This window comes from Oncorhynchus keta, unplaced genomic scaffold, assembly GCF_023373465.1.
Source record: "Oncorhynchus keta strain PuntledgeMale-10-30-2019 unplaced genomic scaffold, Oket_V2 Un_contig_15939_pilon_pilon, whole genome shotgun sequence".
In the NCBI taxonomy this organism is placed as follows: domain Eukaryota; kingdom Metazoa; phylum Chordata; class Actinopteri; order Salmoniformes; family Salmonidae; genus Oncorhynchus; species Oncorhynchus keta.
Window position 1 is genome coordinate 1 of NW_026279611.1, and position 18,358 is coordinate 18,358.

The following is an 18,358-nucleotide window of genomic DNA, read 5'->3' on the forward strand; positions in this document are numbered from 1 at the left end:
GATAGTCCACTAGCAGCTCCGGTCCTTTAAAATAACGGGAGGCCACCCTGACGTTGTATTCCTGAGCTGGGTGGTAGAACTCAGCCAGACCCCAGTCTATGAGACGCAGCTGAGGGAGACAGAGGAATTAGAGGGGTTTTTAGGGCAGTGTGACATCTACAGAAGCAGAGCTTCCCGTTTTGCATTGTGTTAACCTGCCTTCTAAGCCTTTTCAAAATGTCCTTCTGACCCACCAAATAGTGGACCGTCTAGGAACTACGGATCTACAGTATGTTTGGGATCAATTTACATCTTGAAAAACAGTAAAAGGAGGTAAAGGAATTCAGTTGAAAATAGTCTGAATATTAAAACAGATCATTTTAAATTTATACAATTTAATATTCAGTTGGTGATTGAATTTGAAAAAAGGATTTAATCCATAAAGCTGTAAAAATGTCACTTCTTGGACGACCAGACCAAATTCACATAGAAACGTGTGTTACAGATCTGTCATTCTTAATTGAACGCAAGTCAGTACAGGTGCATCAAAGCTGGGACAGAGAGACTGAAAAACAGCTTCTATCTCAAGGCCATCAGACTGTTAAACAGCCACCACTAACATTGAGTGGCTGCTGCCAACACACTGACACTGACTCAACTCCAGCCACTTTAATAATGGGAATTGATGGGAAATGTAAATATATCACTAGCCACTTTAAACAATGCTACCTTATATAATGTTACTTACCCTACATTATTAATCTCATATGCATACGTATATACTGTACTCTATATCATCGACTGCATCCTTATGTAATACATGGAATCACTAGCCACTTTGTTTACATACTCATCTCATATGTATATACTGTACTCGATACCATCTACTGTATCTTGCCTATGCTGCTCTGTACTATCACTCATTCATATATCCTTATGTACATATTCTTTATCCCCTTACACTGTGTATAAGACAGTAGTTTTGGAATTGTTAGTTAGATTACTTGTTGGTTATTACTACATTGTCGGAACTAGAAGCACAAGCATTTCGCTACACTCGCATTAACATCTGCTAACCATGTGTATGTGACAAATAAAATTGGATTTGATTGATTTGATTCTATGGGTGCTATTTCTATGCTTCTAGTTCTTACGTTTCGATTTTTGCGTCTTTAACGTTCAGTTTTGCTTCAAAAGCAGCTGAAAATACAATATTTTAGGTCATGAAAAATATAGTTCACTGCGGTTTAGATGCTACAATGATTCTCTACACTCATATTTAATTTGAAGGGATCCCGAGTGGCATAGCAGGTCTAAGGCACTGCATCTCAGCTCTAGAGGCGTCACTAGACACCCTGGTTCGAATCCAGACTGTATCACAACCGGCCGTGATTGGGAGTCCCATAGGGCTGCGCACAATTGGCCCAGCGCCGTCCGGGTTTGGCCGGTGTAGGCCATCATTTCTAAAATAAGAATTTGTTCTTAACCGACTTGCCTAGTTAAATAAAAAGGTTAAAACCATTTAAAAATCTTGGCCTTCAGTTCTGCTTGCTGCAGCTCCATTACTGCCACCTGGTGGCGAAACAGAACAATGACAGCCCGCCCCACCCTGGACCCCCTCTCCATCTACACAGCGTTTTAGTGCCATACCCTGACCCATTTAACACCTTCTGAAGTTCCCTCTCTGGATGAGACCCAATTATCTCTTCTTCCTCCCAAAGTGTGACCTTGTTTACTTCCCTTGACTGATTCTGAAATGAGACGACAGGCGTAACAAATATGGTAGGAACTCCCACTACCCTCTGCATCCACCAATCCAATGCCATTAAATTACATTACATTACATTACATTACTTCTTACATTAGTGAGAAGATTACTGATTCCTGCTGAATTCGTGTAGCACAACAATGTAAGCTTTGCGAGACTTGCGGACGGTTGTAAGAGGTTAAAATCGAGTGTACACTTCAGGTGATATTTGGGACGCAGGTTCTGTGACCCTGCTGATAAAACAACAGAGTTGACGCTCTGCTTCTGACCCAGGAGAAATTAGTGTACACTTCAGGTGATATTTGGGACTCACATTCTCTGGCCCTCCTGATAAAACAACAGAGTTGATGCTTTGCTTCTGACCCAGGAGAAATTAGCTGCAGCTACGGCTGCTATGAGGACAGCTATTTGGGAAACACTGGCCTAGATTAGTAGGGAACAGGGGCAGGAATGGTGTTTATTATAACATACATTAATGGGCTTCTTATATAGAAATAGGTCCTGCCTCTCGCTGAATAGTCGAAAGTAGAATGAATATTCAGTAGATGTTCCTACCGGTCCTAGAGTATGGTGACATCTATATCAGGGGTTTACAACCCTGATCCTGGAGAGATACCCTCCTGTAGGTTGTAACTCCAACCCTGTTCCTGGAGAGAGACCCTCCTGTAGGTTGTAACTCCAACCCTGTTCCACGGGTCGCTAATATGACCAGGATTATCAACAACTAGCACGGGTCGCTAATATGACCAGGATTATCAACAACTAGCACGGGTCGCTGATATGACCAGGATTATCAACAACTAGCACGGGTCGCTGATATGATCAGGATTATCAACAACTACCACGGGTCCAGGCTGATATGACCAGGATTATCAACAACTAGCACGAGTCGCTGATATGATCAGGATTATCAACAACTAGCACGGGTCGCTGATATGACCAGGATTATCAACAACTAGCACGAGTCGCTGATATGATCAGGATTATCAACAACTAGCACGGGTCGCTGATATGACCAGGATTATCAACAACTAGCACAGGTCGCTGATATGACCAGGATTATCAACAACTAGCACGGGTCGCTGATATGATCAGGATTATCAACAACTAGCACGGGTCGCTGATATGACCAGGATTATCAACAACTAGCACGGGTCGCTGATATGACCAGGATTATCAACAACTACCACGGGTCACTGATATGATCAGGATTATCAACAACTAGCACGGGTCGCTGATATGACCAGGATTATCAACAACTAGCACGGGTCGCTGATATGATCAGGATTATCAACAACTACCACGGGTCGCTGATATGACCAGGATTATCAACAACTAGCACGAGTCGCTGATATGATCAGGATTATCAACAACTAGCACGGGTCGCTGATATGACCAGGATTATCAACAACTAGCACGAGTCGCTGATATGACCAGGATTATCAACAACTAGCACGGGTCGCTGATATGACCAGGATTATCAACAACTAGCACGGGTCGCTGATATGACCAGGATTATCAACAACTAGCACGGGTCGCTGATATGATCAGGATTATCAACAACTAGCACGGGTCGCTGATATGACCAGGATTATCAACAACTAGCACAGGTCGCTGATATGACCAGGATTATCAACAACTAGCACGGGTCACTGATATGACTAGGATATCAACTACCACGGGTCGCTAATATGACCAGGATTATCAACAACTACCACGGGTCGCTGATATGACCAGGATTATCAACAACTACCACGGGTCGCTGATATGACCAGGATTATCAACAACTACCACGGGTCGCTAATATGACCAGGATTATCAACAACTAGCACGGGTCGCTAATATGACGAGGATTATCAACAACTACCACGGGTCGCTAATATGACCAGGATTATCAACAACTACCACGGGTCGCTGATATGACCAGGATTATCAACAACTACCACGGGTCGCTAATATGACCAGGATTATCAACAACTACCACGGGTCGCTGATATGACCAGGATTATCAACAACTACCACGGGTCGCTAACATGACCAGGATTATCAACAACTACCACGGGTCGCTAACATGACCAGGATTATCAACAACTACCACGGGTCGCTAATATGACCAGGATTATCAACAACTACCACGGGTCGCTAACATGACCAGGATTGTGCCTTGGGCTCCTGGACAACGAAAGAAAGTTGATACAAAATAAATTGCCTCCAAGGATATGTTGTGAAGACATGCCTCATTGGTAGTAAAAAAAAAACTAAACATTCAAGTCTCAAACAATTAAGTTAATGTTTCCTAAAACGCATATTGCCTCCAGCTCACTGCAAAGTGGTGTGTGAGGCGATGAAGCCTGCCTGCCGTTGGAGATGCTGTCCTGACAGACAATCCCCTCAAAGGCTCTGCATGTGTACGGCGTGATAAGATGTATAACGAATATACTGTACTACACCTCACCCATTTAATTCCACTAAATTAACCACTAGACCGATAGGCATGACTAGTCAAATGTGTTTCCATCGACTGGTATTACCATCTATGAATAGGCTAAAAATAAGAATTATTTCTAAAATGGCATCTTCTTCTACCGGACAATTGGCCAGTGACAATTTATATCAGTTTTTCAACAACATCAGAAATGTAAATTGGCCAAAACGCCGGCTAACGGAAACCCTGTGCTCAACAGTTAATCAAACGGCTAACCAGACTATTTGCATTGACTCCCTTGTTTGCACTTACATTCTTCCACTGGCTCTATGCACACTCACTGGACTGTAGCCACACTCTGCTACTGTATTATCTATCCTGCCTTTTACCACCTAGTTAACCCCTAGCTACCACCAGTTAACCCCTAGCTACCACCAGTTACCCCCTAGCTACCACCAGTTACCCCCTAGCTACCACCTAGTTACCACATAGCCACCCCTAGTTACCACCTAGCCACCCCTAGTTACCCCCTAGTTACCCCTAGTTACCACCTAGCCACCCCTAGTTACCACCTAGCCACCCCCTAGTTACCCCTAGTTACCACCTAGCCACCCCCTAGTTACCACCTAGACACCCCTAGTTACCCCCTAGCCACCCCCTAGTTAGCCCCCTAGTTACCACCTAGCCACCCCTAGTTACCACCTAGCCACCCCTAGTTACCACTAGCCACCCCTAGTTACCACCTAGTCACCCCTAGTTACCACCTAGCCACCCCTAGTTACCCCCTAGCCACCCCTAGTTACCCCCTAGTTACCCCCTAGTTACCACCTACCTACCCCTAGTTACCACCTAGCCACCCCTAGTTACCACCTAGCCACCCCTAGTTACCCCCTAGTTACCACCTAGCTACCCCTAGTTACCACCTAGCCACCCCTAGTTACCACCTAGCCACCCCTAGTTACCACCTAGCCACCCACATAGTTACCACATTACCCACATGTACATTGCCTTCAGAAAGTATTCAAACCCCTTGACTTATTCCACATGTTGTTGTGTTACAGCATGAATTCTAAATGGATTCAATTATTTGTTCTCACCCCTACATACCACAGCCAATAATAACAAAGTGAAAAGGGGGGAAATAAGTTACACTTTTGCAAAATGTATTGAAAATGAATCAGAAATATCTAACGTACATCAGTCTATTGGAACCGGTAGTCCTTGTATGCAGCCTTGGTTATTGTTATGTTCATTTACCTCAGCATTGCTGGGAGAGGGCTCGTCAGGAAGCATTTCACGGTGAAGTCTACACCTGTTGTACTCATAACAATGCTATTTGATTTTTTTTTTTTGCGGGTCGACAGTTTCTGCTCATCACCGCATTCTGGGCGGCAGGGTAGCCTAGTGGTTAGAGTGGAGGGGTGGCAGGGTAGCCTAGTGGTTAGAGTGGAGGGGCGGCAGGGTAGCCTAGTGGTTAGAGTGGGGGGGCGGCAGGGTAGCCTAGTGGTTAGAGTGGAGGGGCGGCAGGGTAGCCTAGTGGTTAGAGTGGAGGGGCGGCAGGGTAGCCTAGTGGTTAGAGTGGAGGGGCGGCAGGGTAGCCTAGTGGTTAGAGTGGAGGGGCGGCAGGGTAGCCTAGTGGTTAGAGTGGAGGGGCGGCAGGGTAGCCTAGTGGTTAGAGTGGAGGGGCGGCAGGGTAGCCTAGTGGTTAGAGTGGAGGGGTGGCAGGGTAGCCTAGTGGTTAGAGCGTTGGACTAGTAACCGGAAGGTTGCAAGTTCAAACCCCCGAGCTGACAAGGTACAAATCTGTCGTTCTGCCCCTGAACAGGCAGTTAACCCACTGTTCCTAGGCCGTCATTGAAAATAAGAATTTGTTCTTAACTGACTTGCCTGGTTAAATAAAGGTAAACATTTTAAAAAATAATAATAATTCTCTACCTTGAAGTTGGTCTGGCCGTCTCTGATATCACGTAGGATGATACATTGCTGTGTTTTCATTCATAAAGCCCTTTTACAACAAAAAAAACCCACTGTACCTAACATCATTACTAACCTCTAGACATGAGTGGATAAGTCTGGAAAATTATTTCTGTCTGTATTGAGTTAGGTAAACCAGCTTTTAGGTTTTTCCTCCACTGTATTTGTGGAACAATATTCAAAATGTGATGTTTTGGTCTCTGGGTCAATTCAAGAAGCTGATTGAGGACATTATTACTGATGAATGTGATGTTTTGGTGTCTCTGGGTCAATTCAAGAAGCTGATTGAGGACATTATTACTGATGAATGTGATGTTTTGGTCTCTGGGTCAATTCAAGAAGCTGATTGAGGACATTATTACTGATGAGTGGTTAGAATGTGATGTTTTGGTGTCTGGGTCAATTCAAGAAGCTGATTGAGGACATTATTACTGATGAATGTGATGTGTTGGTGTCTCTGGGTCAATTCAAGAAGCTGATTGAGGACATTATTACTGATGAATGTGATGTTTTGGTGTCTCTGGGTCAATTCAAGAAGCTGATTGAGGACATTATTACTGATGAATGTGATGTGTTGGTGTCTCTGGGTCAATTCAAGAAGCTGATAGAGGACATTATTACTGATGAATGTGATGTTTTGGTGTCTCTGGGTCAATTCAAGAAGCTGATAGAGGACATTATTACTGATGAATGTGATGTGTTGGTGTCTGGGTCAATTCAAGAAGCTGATTGAGGACATTATTACTGATGAATGTGATGTTTTGGTGTCTGGGTCAATTCAAGAAGCTGATAGAGGACATTATTACTGATGAATGTGATGTGTTGGTGTCTCTGGGTCAATTCAAGAAGCTGATTGAGGACATTATTACTGATGAATGTGATGTTTTGGTGTCTCTAGGTCAATTCAAGAAGCTGATTGAGGACATTATTACTGATGAATGTGATGTTTTGGTGTCTCTAGGTCAATTCAAGAAGCTGATTGAGGACATTATTACTGGTGAATGATGTTTTGGTGTCTCTGGGTCAATTCAAGAAGCTGATAGAGGACATTATTACTGATGAATGTGATGTGTTGGTGTCTCTGGGTCAATTCAAGAAGCTGATAGAGGACATTATTACTGATGAATGTGATGTGTTGGTGTCTCTGGGTCAATTCAAGAAGCTGATTGAGGACATTATTACTGATGAATGTGTTGGTGTCTCTGGGTCAATTCAAGAAGCTGATAGAGGACATTATTACTGATGAATGTGATGTTTTGGTGTCTCTGGGTCAATTCAAGAAGCTGATAGAGGACATTATTACTGATGAATGTGATGTTTTGGTGTCTCTGGGTCAATTCAAGAAGCTGATTGAGGACATTATTACTGATGAATGTGATGTTTTGGTGTCTCTGGGTCAATTCAAGAAGCTGATTGAGGACATTATTACTGATGAATGTGATGTTTTGGTGTCTCTGGGTCAATTCAAGAAGCTGATTGAGGACATTATTACTGATGAATGTGATGTGTTGGTGTCTCTGGGTCAATTCAAGAAGCTGATAGAGGACATTATTACTGATGAATGTGATGTTTTGGTGTCTCTGGGTCAATTCAAGAAGCTGATTGAGGACATTATTACTGATGAATGTGATGTTTTGGTGTCTCTGGGTCAATTCAAGAAGCTGATTGAGGACATTATTACTGATGAATGTGATGTTTTGGTGTCTCTGGGTCAATTCAAGAAGCTGATAGAGGACATTATTACTGATGAATGTGATGTTTTGGTGTCTCTGGGTCAATTCAAGAAGCTGATTGAGGACATTATTACTGATGAATGTTTTGGTGTCTCTGGGTCAATTCAAGAAGCTGATTGAGGACATTATTACTGATGAATGTGATGTTTTGGTGTCTCTGGGTCAATTCAAGAAGCTGATTGAGGACATTATTACTGATGAATGTGATGTTTTGGTGTCTCTGGGTCAATTCAAGAAGCTGATTGAGGACATTATTACTGATGAATGTGATGTTTTGGTGTCTCTGGGTCAATTCAAGAAGCTGATTGAGGACATTATTACTGATGAATGTGATGTGTTGGTGTCTCTGGGTCAATTCAAGAAGCTGATTGAGGACATTATTACTGATGAATGTGTTGGTGTCTGGGTCAATTCAAGAAGCTGATTGAGGACATTATTACTGATGAATGTGATGTGTTGGTGTCTCTGGGTCAATTCAAGAAGCTGATTGAGGACATTATTACTGATGAATGTGATGGTGTCTCTGGGTCAATTCAAGAAGCTGATTGAGGACATTATTACTGATGAATGTGATGTTTTGGTGTCTCTGGGTCAATTCAAGAAGCTGATTGAGGACATTATTACTGATGAATGTGATGTTTTGGTGTCTCTAGGTCAATTCAAGAAGCTGATTGAGGACATTATTACTGATGAATGTGATGTTTTGGTGTCTCTAGGTCAATTCAAGAAGCTGATTGAGGACATTATTACTGATGAATGTGATGTTTTGGTGTCTCTGGGTCAATTCAAGAAGCTGATTGAGGACATTATTACTGATGAATGTGTTGGTGTCTCTGGGTCAATTCAAGAAGCTGATTGAGGACATTATTACTGATGAATGTGTTGGTGTCTCTGGGTCAATTCAAGAAGCTGATAGAGGACATTATTACTGATGAATGTGATGTTTTGGTGTCTCTGGGTCAATTCAAGAAGCTGATTGAGGACATTATTACTGATGAATGCTTTTTTTATGTCATGTTTCTCATCTGTAAAAGAAACCTTGGTCTCAGTATGACTCCGTGAAAAAAATAAAGGTTAAATATAATATATATATATTTTTTAACCCTGTAGAGAACCAGGACAAAAAGAGAATATTGTTTTCGGGGCGGGGCCAACTTCCATCATGTATGAATAGAGGATGTGAAACCAGAAATCCTCATTAAAAAAAAATCAGGAAATGAAGAAACCCCAACCCTGACAGAGGGAGTGTTTGATGTTGCTCACAGCTCTCTCCAGATGGTATCTCAATGAGAATAACCTGTTTTAAATAAAGATGATCGGATGGCTACCTTTCTCGTCTGGTGGTCGATCATGACGTTGTGTGGTTTGACGTCCCTGTGCATGATCCCCATGCTATGGCAGTAGTCCAGAGCCTGTAGGAGACAACACAGAGGACAACACAGTCTAGACGACACAGCCTTTATTACTGAACACTCGTTTCAGGCCCTCTTGACCCCCACAAAAAAAGGTCAATGGAAACAAATTGAAGCCAAATGATTTGTAAAGTGGGATGCAACAGAGCCAAGCAAGGGGACCTGCCAGTTTCCCTTACCTTGAGAAGCTCGTACACATAGAAACGAATATCAAAGTCTGTTAACTTCTGGTAAAGTTCCTGTGAATGAAATTAAAACAAAAAGGTTAACTACAGTGCATTTGGAAAGTATTCATACCACTTGACTTTTCCACAATTAGTTACAGCCTTATTCGAAAATGTATTTAAAAAAAATAAAATAAAAAGTCCTCAATCTACACACAATAACCCATAATGACAAACCAAAAACTGGTTTTGTTAAATTCGGAAATGTAAAATAAATTATTGAAAAAAAAAAAGTTTTTACATAAGTATTAATAGAACCTTTGCTTTGAGACTTTGCTTTGTTTCTACAGCTTGATTGGAGCCCACCTGTGGTAAATTCAATTGATCGGACATGCACACACATGGCTATATAAAAAAAAAATGGCCCACGGTGGACAGTGCATGTCAGAGCAAAAACCAAGCCATGAGGTTGAAGGAAATGTCCGTAGAGGTCCGAGACAGGATGGTGTCGAGGCACAGATCTGGAGAAGGGTACCAAAATAAAATAATGCAGCATTGAAGGTCCCCAAGAACACAGTGGCCTCCATCATTCTTAAATTAAAGACGTTCGGAACCACCAAGAATCTTCCTAGAGCTGGCCGCCCGGACAAACTGAGCAATTCGGGGAGAAGGGCCTCGGTCAGGGAGGTGACCAAGAACCCAATGGTCACTCTAGAACTCTGTCAGAGTTCCTCTGTGGAGATGGGAGAACCGTCTAGAAGGACAACCATCTATGCAGCACTCCACCAATCTGGCCTTTACGGTAGAGTGGCCAGACGGAAGCCACTCCTCAGTAAAAGGCACAAGACAGCTTGCTTGGAGTTTGCCAATGGGCGCCTAAAGACTGAACATTTTATCTGGTCTGATGAAACCAAAAAGTAACTGATTGGTCTGAATTCCAAGCGTCACCTCTAGAGGAAACCTGGCACCATCCCTACAGTGAGGAATGGTGGTGGCAGCATCATGCTCTGGGGATGATTTTCAGCGGCAGGGACTGGGAGACTAGGCAGGATCGAGGGAAAGATGAACGGAGCAAAGTACAGAGAGATCATTGATGAAAACCTGCTCCAGAGCGCAGAGGACCTCAGACTGGGGCAACAACCCAAAGCACACAACCAACACAACACAGGAGTGGCTTCGGGACAAGTCTCAATGTCCTTGAGTGGCCCAGCCAGAGCCAAGACTTGAACCTGATCGAACGTCTCTGTTAAGACCTGAAAATAGCTGTGCAGCAACGCTTCCCATTCAACCTGACAGAGCTTGAGAGGATCTGCAGAGAAGAATGGGGGAAACTCCCCAAATACAGGTGTACCAAGCTTGTAGCGTCATACCCAAGAAGACTTGAGGCTGTAATAGTTGCCAAAAGTGCTTCAACAAAGTATTGAGTAAATGGTCTGAATACTTATGTAAATGTGATATTTTGTTTTGTTTCGCAAAAAAAAAAAATTCAAAACATTTGTTTTTGCTTTGTCATTATGGGATACTGTGTGTAGATTGGATATTTTCTTCAAATGTAATCAATTTTTAGAATAACGTAACAGAATGTGGAAAAAGTCAAGGGGTCTGAAACCTTTCGGAATGCAATGTACTTTTAAAACATTTACAGATTAAAAAAGTATTTGTTAGATGATATCAGTATATTTTCATGTCTTAACATTTCAAACAGACAATTACCATAGAGAGAGATCAGTAACTTAATATTATTTTTTTGTAGTGGTGTCACACAAATGCATGATATTCACCAAACATCAGTACCTTAAAATCTGTGTTATTGATGCACTCAAAGACAAGTGCCGGCGTTCTAGACTGCAGAGAGACAAGATGGGAGAATTCATCCTCGATTAATAAAGAACATGGCAGTGAGAGAGAGTTCTACTGTTGAGGACACAATCACCAGCACACATTTCAAACAAAAGCAGAGCAGCACACCACTAAAGGCAAATAAACTGATGGGAGAGACATTACAATGAAAACAGTCTCACACTCATCTCTCTCCTTGCTTGTGGGATTTATCACCGACATTGTCCAAATAGCCTTCATCAGGGGGGTTCTCTCATTCTAAAGTTTAACTTTGCCGATAGCGGGCTTTGAGAAAAAAGTTTTACTTACTATGACTGTGATAGGTGGTTGTCTTACCTAGCTAAAATGAATGCACTAACTGTGAGTGGCTCTGGATAAGAGTCTGCTAAATAACTGAAAGGTAAATCTGTTAGTCAGCACCTCACTGTGCCCACGGTGTGGGCTCATTAATTCCCTTTTCGTGAGGAGAGGTCACACCCCTAAATACAAATAAACATGCACCCAATGGAGCTGGGGCTGACCAGAGACCACAGAAATATAATCTATAGAAGGGAGTACTGGGGCTGACCAGAGACCACAGAAATATAATCCATAGAAGGGAGTACTGGGGCTGACCAGAGACCACAGAAATATAATCTATAGAAGGGAGTACTGGGGCTGACCAGAGACCACAGAAATATAATCTATAGATGGAGTACTGGGGCTGACCAGAGAGACCACAGAAATATAATCTATAGATGGAGTACTGGGGCTGATCAGAGAGACCACATAAATATAATCTATAGATGGAGTACTGGGGCTGACCAGAGAGACCACAGAAATATCATCTATAGATGGAGTACTGGGGCTGACCAGAGAGACCACAGAAATATAATCTATAGATGGAGTACTGGGGCTGACCAGAGAGACCACAGAAATATAATCTATAGAGGGAGTACTGGGGCTGACCAGAGAGACCACAGAAATATAATCCATAGATAGAGTACTGGGGCAGACCAGAGAGACCACAGAAATATAATCTATAGATGGAGTACTGGGGCTGACCAGAGAGACCACAGAAATATAATCTATAGATGGAGTACTGGGGCAGACCAGAGAGACCACAGAAATATAATCTATAGATGGACCACAGAAATATAATCTGGGGCTGACCAGAGAGACCACAGAAATATAATCCATAGAAGGGAGTACTGGGGCTGACCAGAGACCACAGAAATATCATCTATAGAAGGAGTACTGGGGCTGACCAGAGAGACCACAGAAATATAATCTATAGATGGAGTACTGGGGCTGATCAGAGAGACCACAGAAATATAATCTATAGATGGAGTACTGGGGCTGACCAGAGAGACCACAGAAATATAATCCATAGATGGAGTACTGGGGCAGACCAGAGAGACCACAGAAATATAATCTATAGATGGAGTACTGGGGCTGACCAGAGACCACAGAAATATAATCTATAGATGGAGTACTGGGGCTGACCAGAGAGACCACAGAAATATAATCCATAGATGAGTACTGGGGCAGACCAGAGAGACCACAGAAATATAATCCATAGATGAGTACTGGGGCTGACCAGAGAGACCACAGAAATATAATCTATAGATGGAGTACTAGGGCAGACCAGAGAGACCACAGAAATATAATCTATAGATGGAGTACTGGGGCTGACCAGAGACCACAGAAATATAATCTATAGATGGAGTACTGGGGCTGACCAGAGAGACCACAGAAATATAATCTATAGATGGAGTACTAGGGCAGACCAGAGAGACCACAGAAATATAATCTATAGATGGAGTACTGGGGCTGACCAGAGACCACAGAAATATAATCTATAGATGGAGTACTGGGGCTGACCAGAGAGACCACAGAAATATAATCCATAGAAGGGAGTACTGGGGCTGACCAGAGAGACCACAGAAATATCATCTATAGATGGAGTACTGGGGCTGACCAGAGAGACCACAGAAATATCATCTATAGAAGGGAGTACTGGGGCTGACCAGAGAGACCACAGAAATATAATCTATAGATGGAGTACTGGGGCTGATCAGAGAGACCACAGAAATATAATCTATAGAAGGGAGTACTGGGGCTGACCAGAGAGACCACAGAAATATAATCTATAGATGGAGTACTGGGGCTGACCAGAGAGACCACAGAAATATAATCTATAGATGGAGTACTGGGGCTGACCAGAGAGACCACAGAAATATAATCTATAGATGGAGTACTGGGGCTGACCAGAGAGACCACAGAAATATAATCTATAGAAGGGAGTACTGGGGCTGACCAGAGAGACCACAGAAATATAATCTATAGAATGTAGTACTGGGGCTGACCAGAGAGACCACAGAAATATAATCTATAGAAGGGAGTACTGGGGCTGACCAGAGAGACCACAGAAATATAATCTATAGAATGTAGTACTGGGGCTGACCAGAGAGACCACAGAAATATAATCTATAGAATGTAGTACTGGGGCTGACCAGAGAGACCACAGAAATATCATCTATAGAAGGAGTACTGGGGCTGACCAGAGAGACCACAGAAATATAATCTATAGATGGAGTACTGGGGCTGATCAGAGAGACCACAGAAATATAATCTATAGATGGAGTACTGGGGCTGACCAGAGAGACCACAGAAATATAATCTATAGATGGAGTACTGGGGCTGATCAGAGAGACCACAGAAATATAATCCATAGAAGGGAGTACTGGGGCTGACCAGAGAGACCACAGAAATATAATCTATAGAAGGGAGTACTGGGGCTGACCAGAGAGACCACAGAAATATAATCTATAGATGGAGTACTGGGGCTGACCAGAGAGACCACAGAAATATAATCTATAGAAGGGAGTACTGGGGCTGACCAGAGAGACCACAGAAATATAATCTATATAGATGGAGTACTGGGGCTGACCAGAGAGACCACAGAAATATAATCTATAGATGGAGTACTGGGGCTGACCAGAGAGACCACAGAAATATAATCTATAGAAGGGAGTACTGGGGCTGACCAGAGAGACCACAGAAATATAATCTATAGAATGGAGTACTGGGGCTGACCAGAGAGACCACAGAAATATAATCTATAGATGGAGTACTGGGGCAGACCAGAGAGACCACAGAAATATAATCTATAGAAGGGAGTACTGGGGCTGACCAGAGAGACCACAGAAATATAATCTATAGAAGGAGTACTGGGGCTGACCAGAGAGACCACAGAAATATAATCTATAGAAGGGAGTACTGGGGCTGACCAGAGAGACCACAGAAATATCATCTATAGAAGGGAGTACTGGGGCTGACCAGAGAGACCACAGAAATATCATCTATAGAACAGGCCAATTCATTGATGTCATTATGGGATGACTGGCAGCCATTGCCAATTTACCAGTCAATTTATGATTGTTTGAGGCTCTAAGCCCCTTCTAGAGATGATATTTCTACGAGAGATAGACATACCACAGGATCCTTCACTGTGTCCACCAGGCGGATGATGTTGGTTCCACCACGCAAGTTCTCCAGGATCTTAATCTCCCGCTTGATCTTCTTCTTCTTGACAGGCTGAAACAAGAGATCAATCATTTCCCAGACTTAACACAACAACAAAAAAAGACCCTCAAAGCCTGAAACAGGCAGGGTCGTAATTCTCCAGAACCAAACGGACACAATTGGACCGAAACTTAACTCTACACAGTCCATTGGGGTGGCAGGGCAGCCTAGTGGTTAGAGTGGAGGGGCGGCAGGGTAGCCTAGTGGTTAGAGCATTGTGACCGGAAGGTTGCAAGTTCAAATCCCCGAGCTGACCAAGGTAAAAATCTGTCGTTCTGCCCCTGAACAAGGCAGTTAACCCACTGTTCCTAGGCCGTCATTGAAAATAAGAATTTGTTCTTAACTGACTTGCCGAGTTAAATAAAGGTAAAATAAAATAAATTGGGTGTGAGCACTAACAAATACGACGCCGTTCAACTGAAGCCAATAGAAGGCCAACTGTTTTAAGTCGGGGGGCCACATTGTCTAGGTTGAGGGGCCTATTAACTCCATGGTATACACCTACGGGAAAAAACAAACATTCAAAACACATTAAAAAATGACAGCAGCTCACCTTGAGGATTTTAACCACCACTTTCTCGTTGTTACTGACGTTGACGGCTTCAAACACCTCGCTGTATTTCCCCCGGCCCAGCTTACGCACCAACTGGTAGTTGTCCTGATTACTGGAGAGAGAAGAACAAGACAATCCTGAGAAGAGACCAGCAGGGGAACTGGTAGGAGTACATGCATGCAGTAGGGTTACTATCCAGATTATCTGGAAGGGATTAATACACATTTACAACAGGGTTCTCCTAACTCCTGTCCTGAAGAGCAACTGAGTGATAAACAGACGTTTGATCAAACCCTGTAGGCTTGGAATGAAAGCGTGCGCAACCAACTCTCCAGAATTAGAGAACCCTAGTAACTAACAGTTAGTAGAATAGCTACATCCTTCTTTTACCTCCAGCTTGGCACGTGTGCATCGTAGTCCCAGTAGTCCCTGGTCTTCTGCGTGTTGACATCGGTGTAGACCCGAGCTTTACTGCTGACCGTAGGAGGGGGCATCGCGAGCTTGGACGCCCGGTGCTGATGGGGCTCACCTTCCACAACAATACTACTCTTCTTGGCGCGAAATTGGAAGGCAGGGCACCGACTTTCGGGGACCCTAGATTTAGTTAACTCCGTGTAAGATGGCCTAACATTGGTTTGGGCTACTTTCGTCCGTAGTTGGTGACCGCAGTCGGCAGCACTTGCTGTGCGGATTGTCAAAGCTACGATGAGCGAGTGCCTGATGCACCTGAACAGCCTGTTTGGCAAGATGCTATGGTGGACCGCCAGTTTCAGGGAGGCGACAGGAGAAAGGGGAAAGAGGACGAGGTAGACTAACACAATTGGCAATAAGGATTCAATATCGGACAGTTAGCTAGTAACTCAAAATCGAGAAATGGTTTAAAAAGCTATTCGAGGCCGAGAGCTGGGCAAGCTAATTGAATTTGACAGACCCCTCTGGTATAAGCAAGATAAGTTAGCTAGTTAGCCTAGATGCTAACCAGCTAAGTTGGGCCCCAGTGTTCATCACAATACTAACGTAAACGAATACGATAAGCCAACATAAGTACAATATCAAACAGCAAGCTTGAGTGGCGATAATAAGTTATTTAACAACGGTCAGTTGGTTTAGAAAAGACGTGAAATCCCGTCTCGCTACATGTACGTTGCTGTAGAAATGATTGTCGTTAGCTAGCCTGCTACTGTTAGCTAGCTAGCAGCGCACTCGGGTAGGAAGTCCAGCGACATGTATTTGGGCTTGCGGTGGCACCCTGTCCAGGGCGCAAAGTTCGAGAAAAATGCCTGAGGATATGACACTTGAAACCGCTTGAATATGTTTTTGAGTCTGGCTAATGGGTTTAGCTTAAATATTAATTCCTAAGAAGACTCCCGTCGTTCAAGTCGTAGCTCCTGCTGCTGCTGCTGTGGACTCCGTTGCAACAAAAAAAAAAAAACTCACCCGGAAGTAGTCGCCAGTGACCCCCCCTTCCCAAAACGCAACATTGGAGCCACTATTGGAGTCGTTGATGAAGCCGCCCAAAGATCACTACTCTTGTCTTGTTACCGGCCGCATTCTAACCAGCAGGGGTTCCATTTGTAGCGGGTTTCGTTTAAAGATATACCACACATTTTTTAACCTAGTAGTTGCTTTATTGAAACATAAACTATATCTTATTTGACTAAGTAAATGTATATAAACCTTTCTGGCAAATATCTAGTGAAAGTCTGAAATACGTACCAAAATAGTCACATGATCACTCTCAATATTCACATGCAGTTTTCTTTCAGGTGTGGTTGTGTTGTAATTCTACCTCGGTACCTGATAATTAAAAATGTGCACTTCGTGGACAACATTTGCATGTGCATTGAAGTATTGTGTTTGTGTATGAGACCGTTTCCTGTTTTCTGTCAAGAACTTCCTGTTAAGAGGACTAGTAGTACTTTGCCCCCTCTCGAATGTGTGGTAAGTTACTGTCCAGTGTATTTAAGCGAACACAAATAATGTAAAACAATAATATTGTAAGATTCGTTTATTGTGTTAGTGCAGTGTGTATATGAACATGATATACTGTACATATCATTCAAGATTGAATGTAGCCTACACAGACTAAGCCACAGAATGATGTCATCGTCTATATCTCCCAGTTGACAGAAATTGATGGCAGCAGAGGCAGACGCACAGACTGGGACATATTTGACCAGCGTTGGCATGCAGAAGGCCTGTCGAGAGCATCAAAACCGTGATGCATCATGGGGAAATTGTGACCGACTGACCGATCTGCAACTAACATTTGAGTAGTTACTTATGATTCAAGGTGATTTGTAGATTACTCGTTCACGCCTTTAAAAAATGTTTTGGCTGCGATGTCAAACACGCTCAATAGCCTAGCTGCAGACACAAGGGTCAAACACGCTCATAGCCTAGCTGCAGACACAAGGGTCAAACACGCTCATAGCCTAGCTGCAGACACAAGGGTCAAACACGCTCATAGCCTAGCTGCAGACACAAGGGTCAAACACGCTCATAGCCTAGCTGCAGACACAAGGGTCAAACACGCTCATAGCCTAGCTGCAGACACAAGGGTCAAACACGCTCAATAGCCTAGCTGCAGACACAAGTGTCATAAACACGCTCATAGCCTAGCTGCAGACACAAGGGTCAAACACGCTCATAGCCTAGCTGCAGACACAAGGGTCAAACACGCTCATAGCCTAGCTGCAGACACAAGGGTCAAACACGCTCATAGCCTAGCTGCAGACACAAGGGTCAAACACGCTCATAGCCTAGCTGCAGACACAAGGGTCAAACACGCTCATAGCCTAGCTGCAGACACAAGGGTCAAACACGCTCATAGCCTAGCTGCAGACACAAGGGTCAAACACGCTCATAGCCTAGCTGCAGACACAAGGGTCATAAACACGCTCATAGCCTAGCTGCAGACACAAGGGTCAAACACGCTCATAGC

The 18,358-nt window shown here is 43.4% G+C and overlaps 1 protein-coding gene across 1 annotated transcript; it reads right to left on the reverse strand.

Moving 5' to 3' along the window:
- Window positions 1-4: 4 nt before the first annotated feature.
- On the reverse strand, window positions 5-16,961 carry LOC127919167 (casein kinase II subunit alpha'-like; the record flags this gene model as incomplete). Its single annotated transcript, XM_052502579.1, has 7 exons — window positions 15,805-16,961; window positions 15,415-15,526; window positions 14,772-14,873; window positions 11,250-11,300; window positions 9,471-9,530; window positions 9,208-9,291; window positions 5-109 (listed from the first exon to the last, which is right to left on the reverse strand). Coding segments are annotated over exons 1-7 (618 nt in total), but the record flags the coding sequence as incomplete, so codon positions are not given.
- Window positions 16,962-18,358: the final 1,397 nt, after the last annotated feature.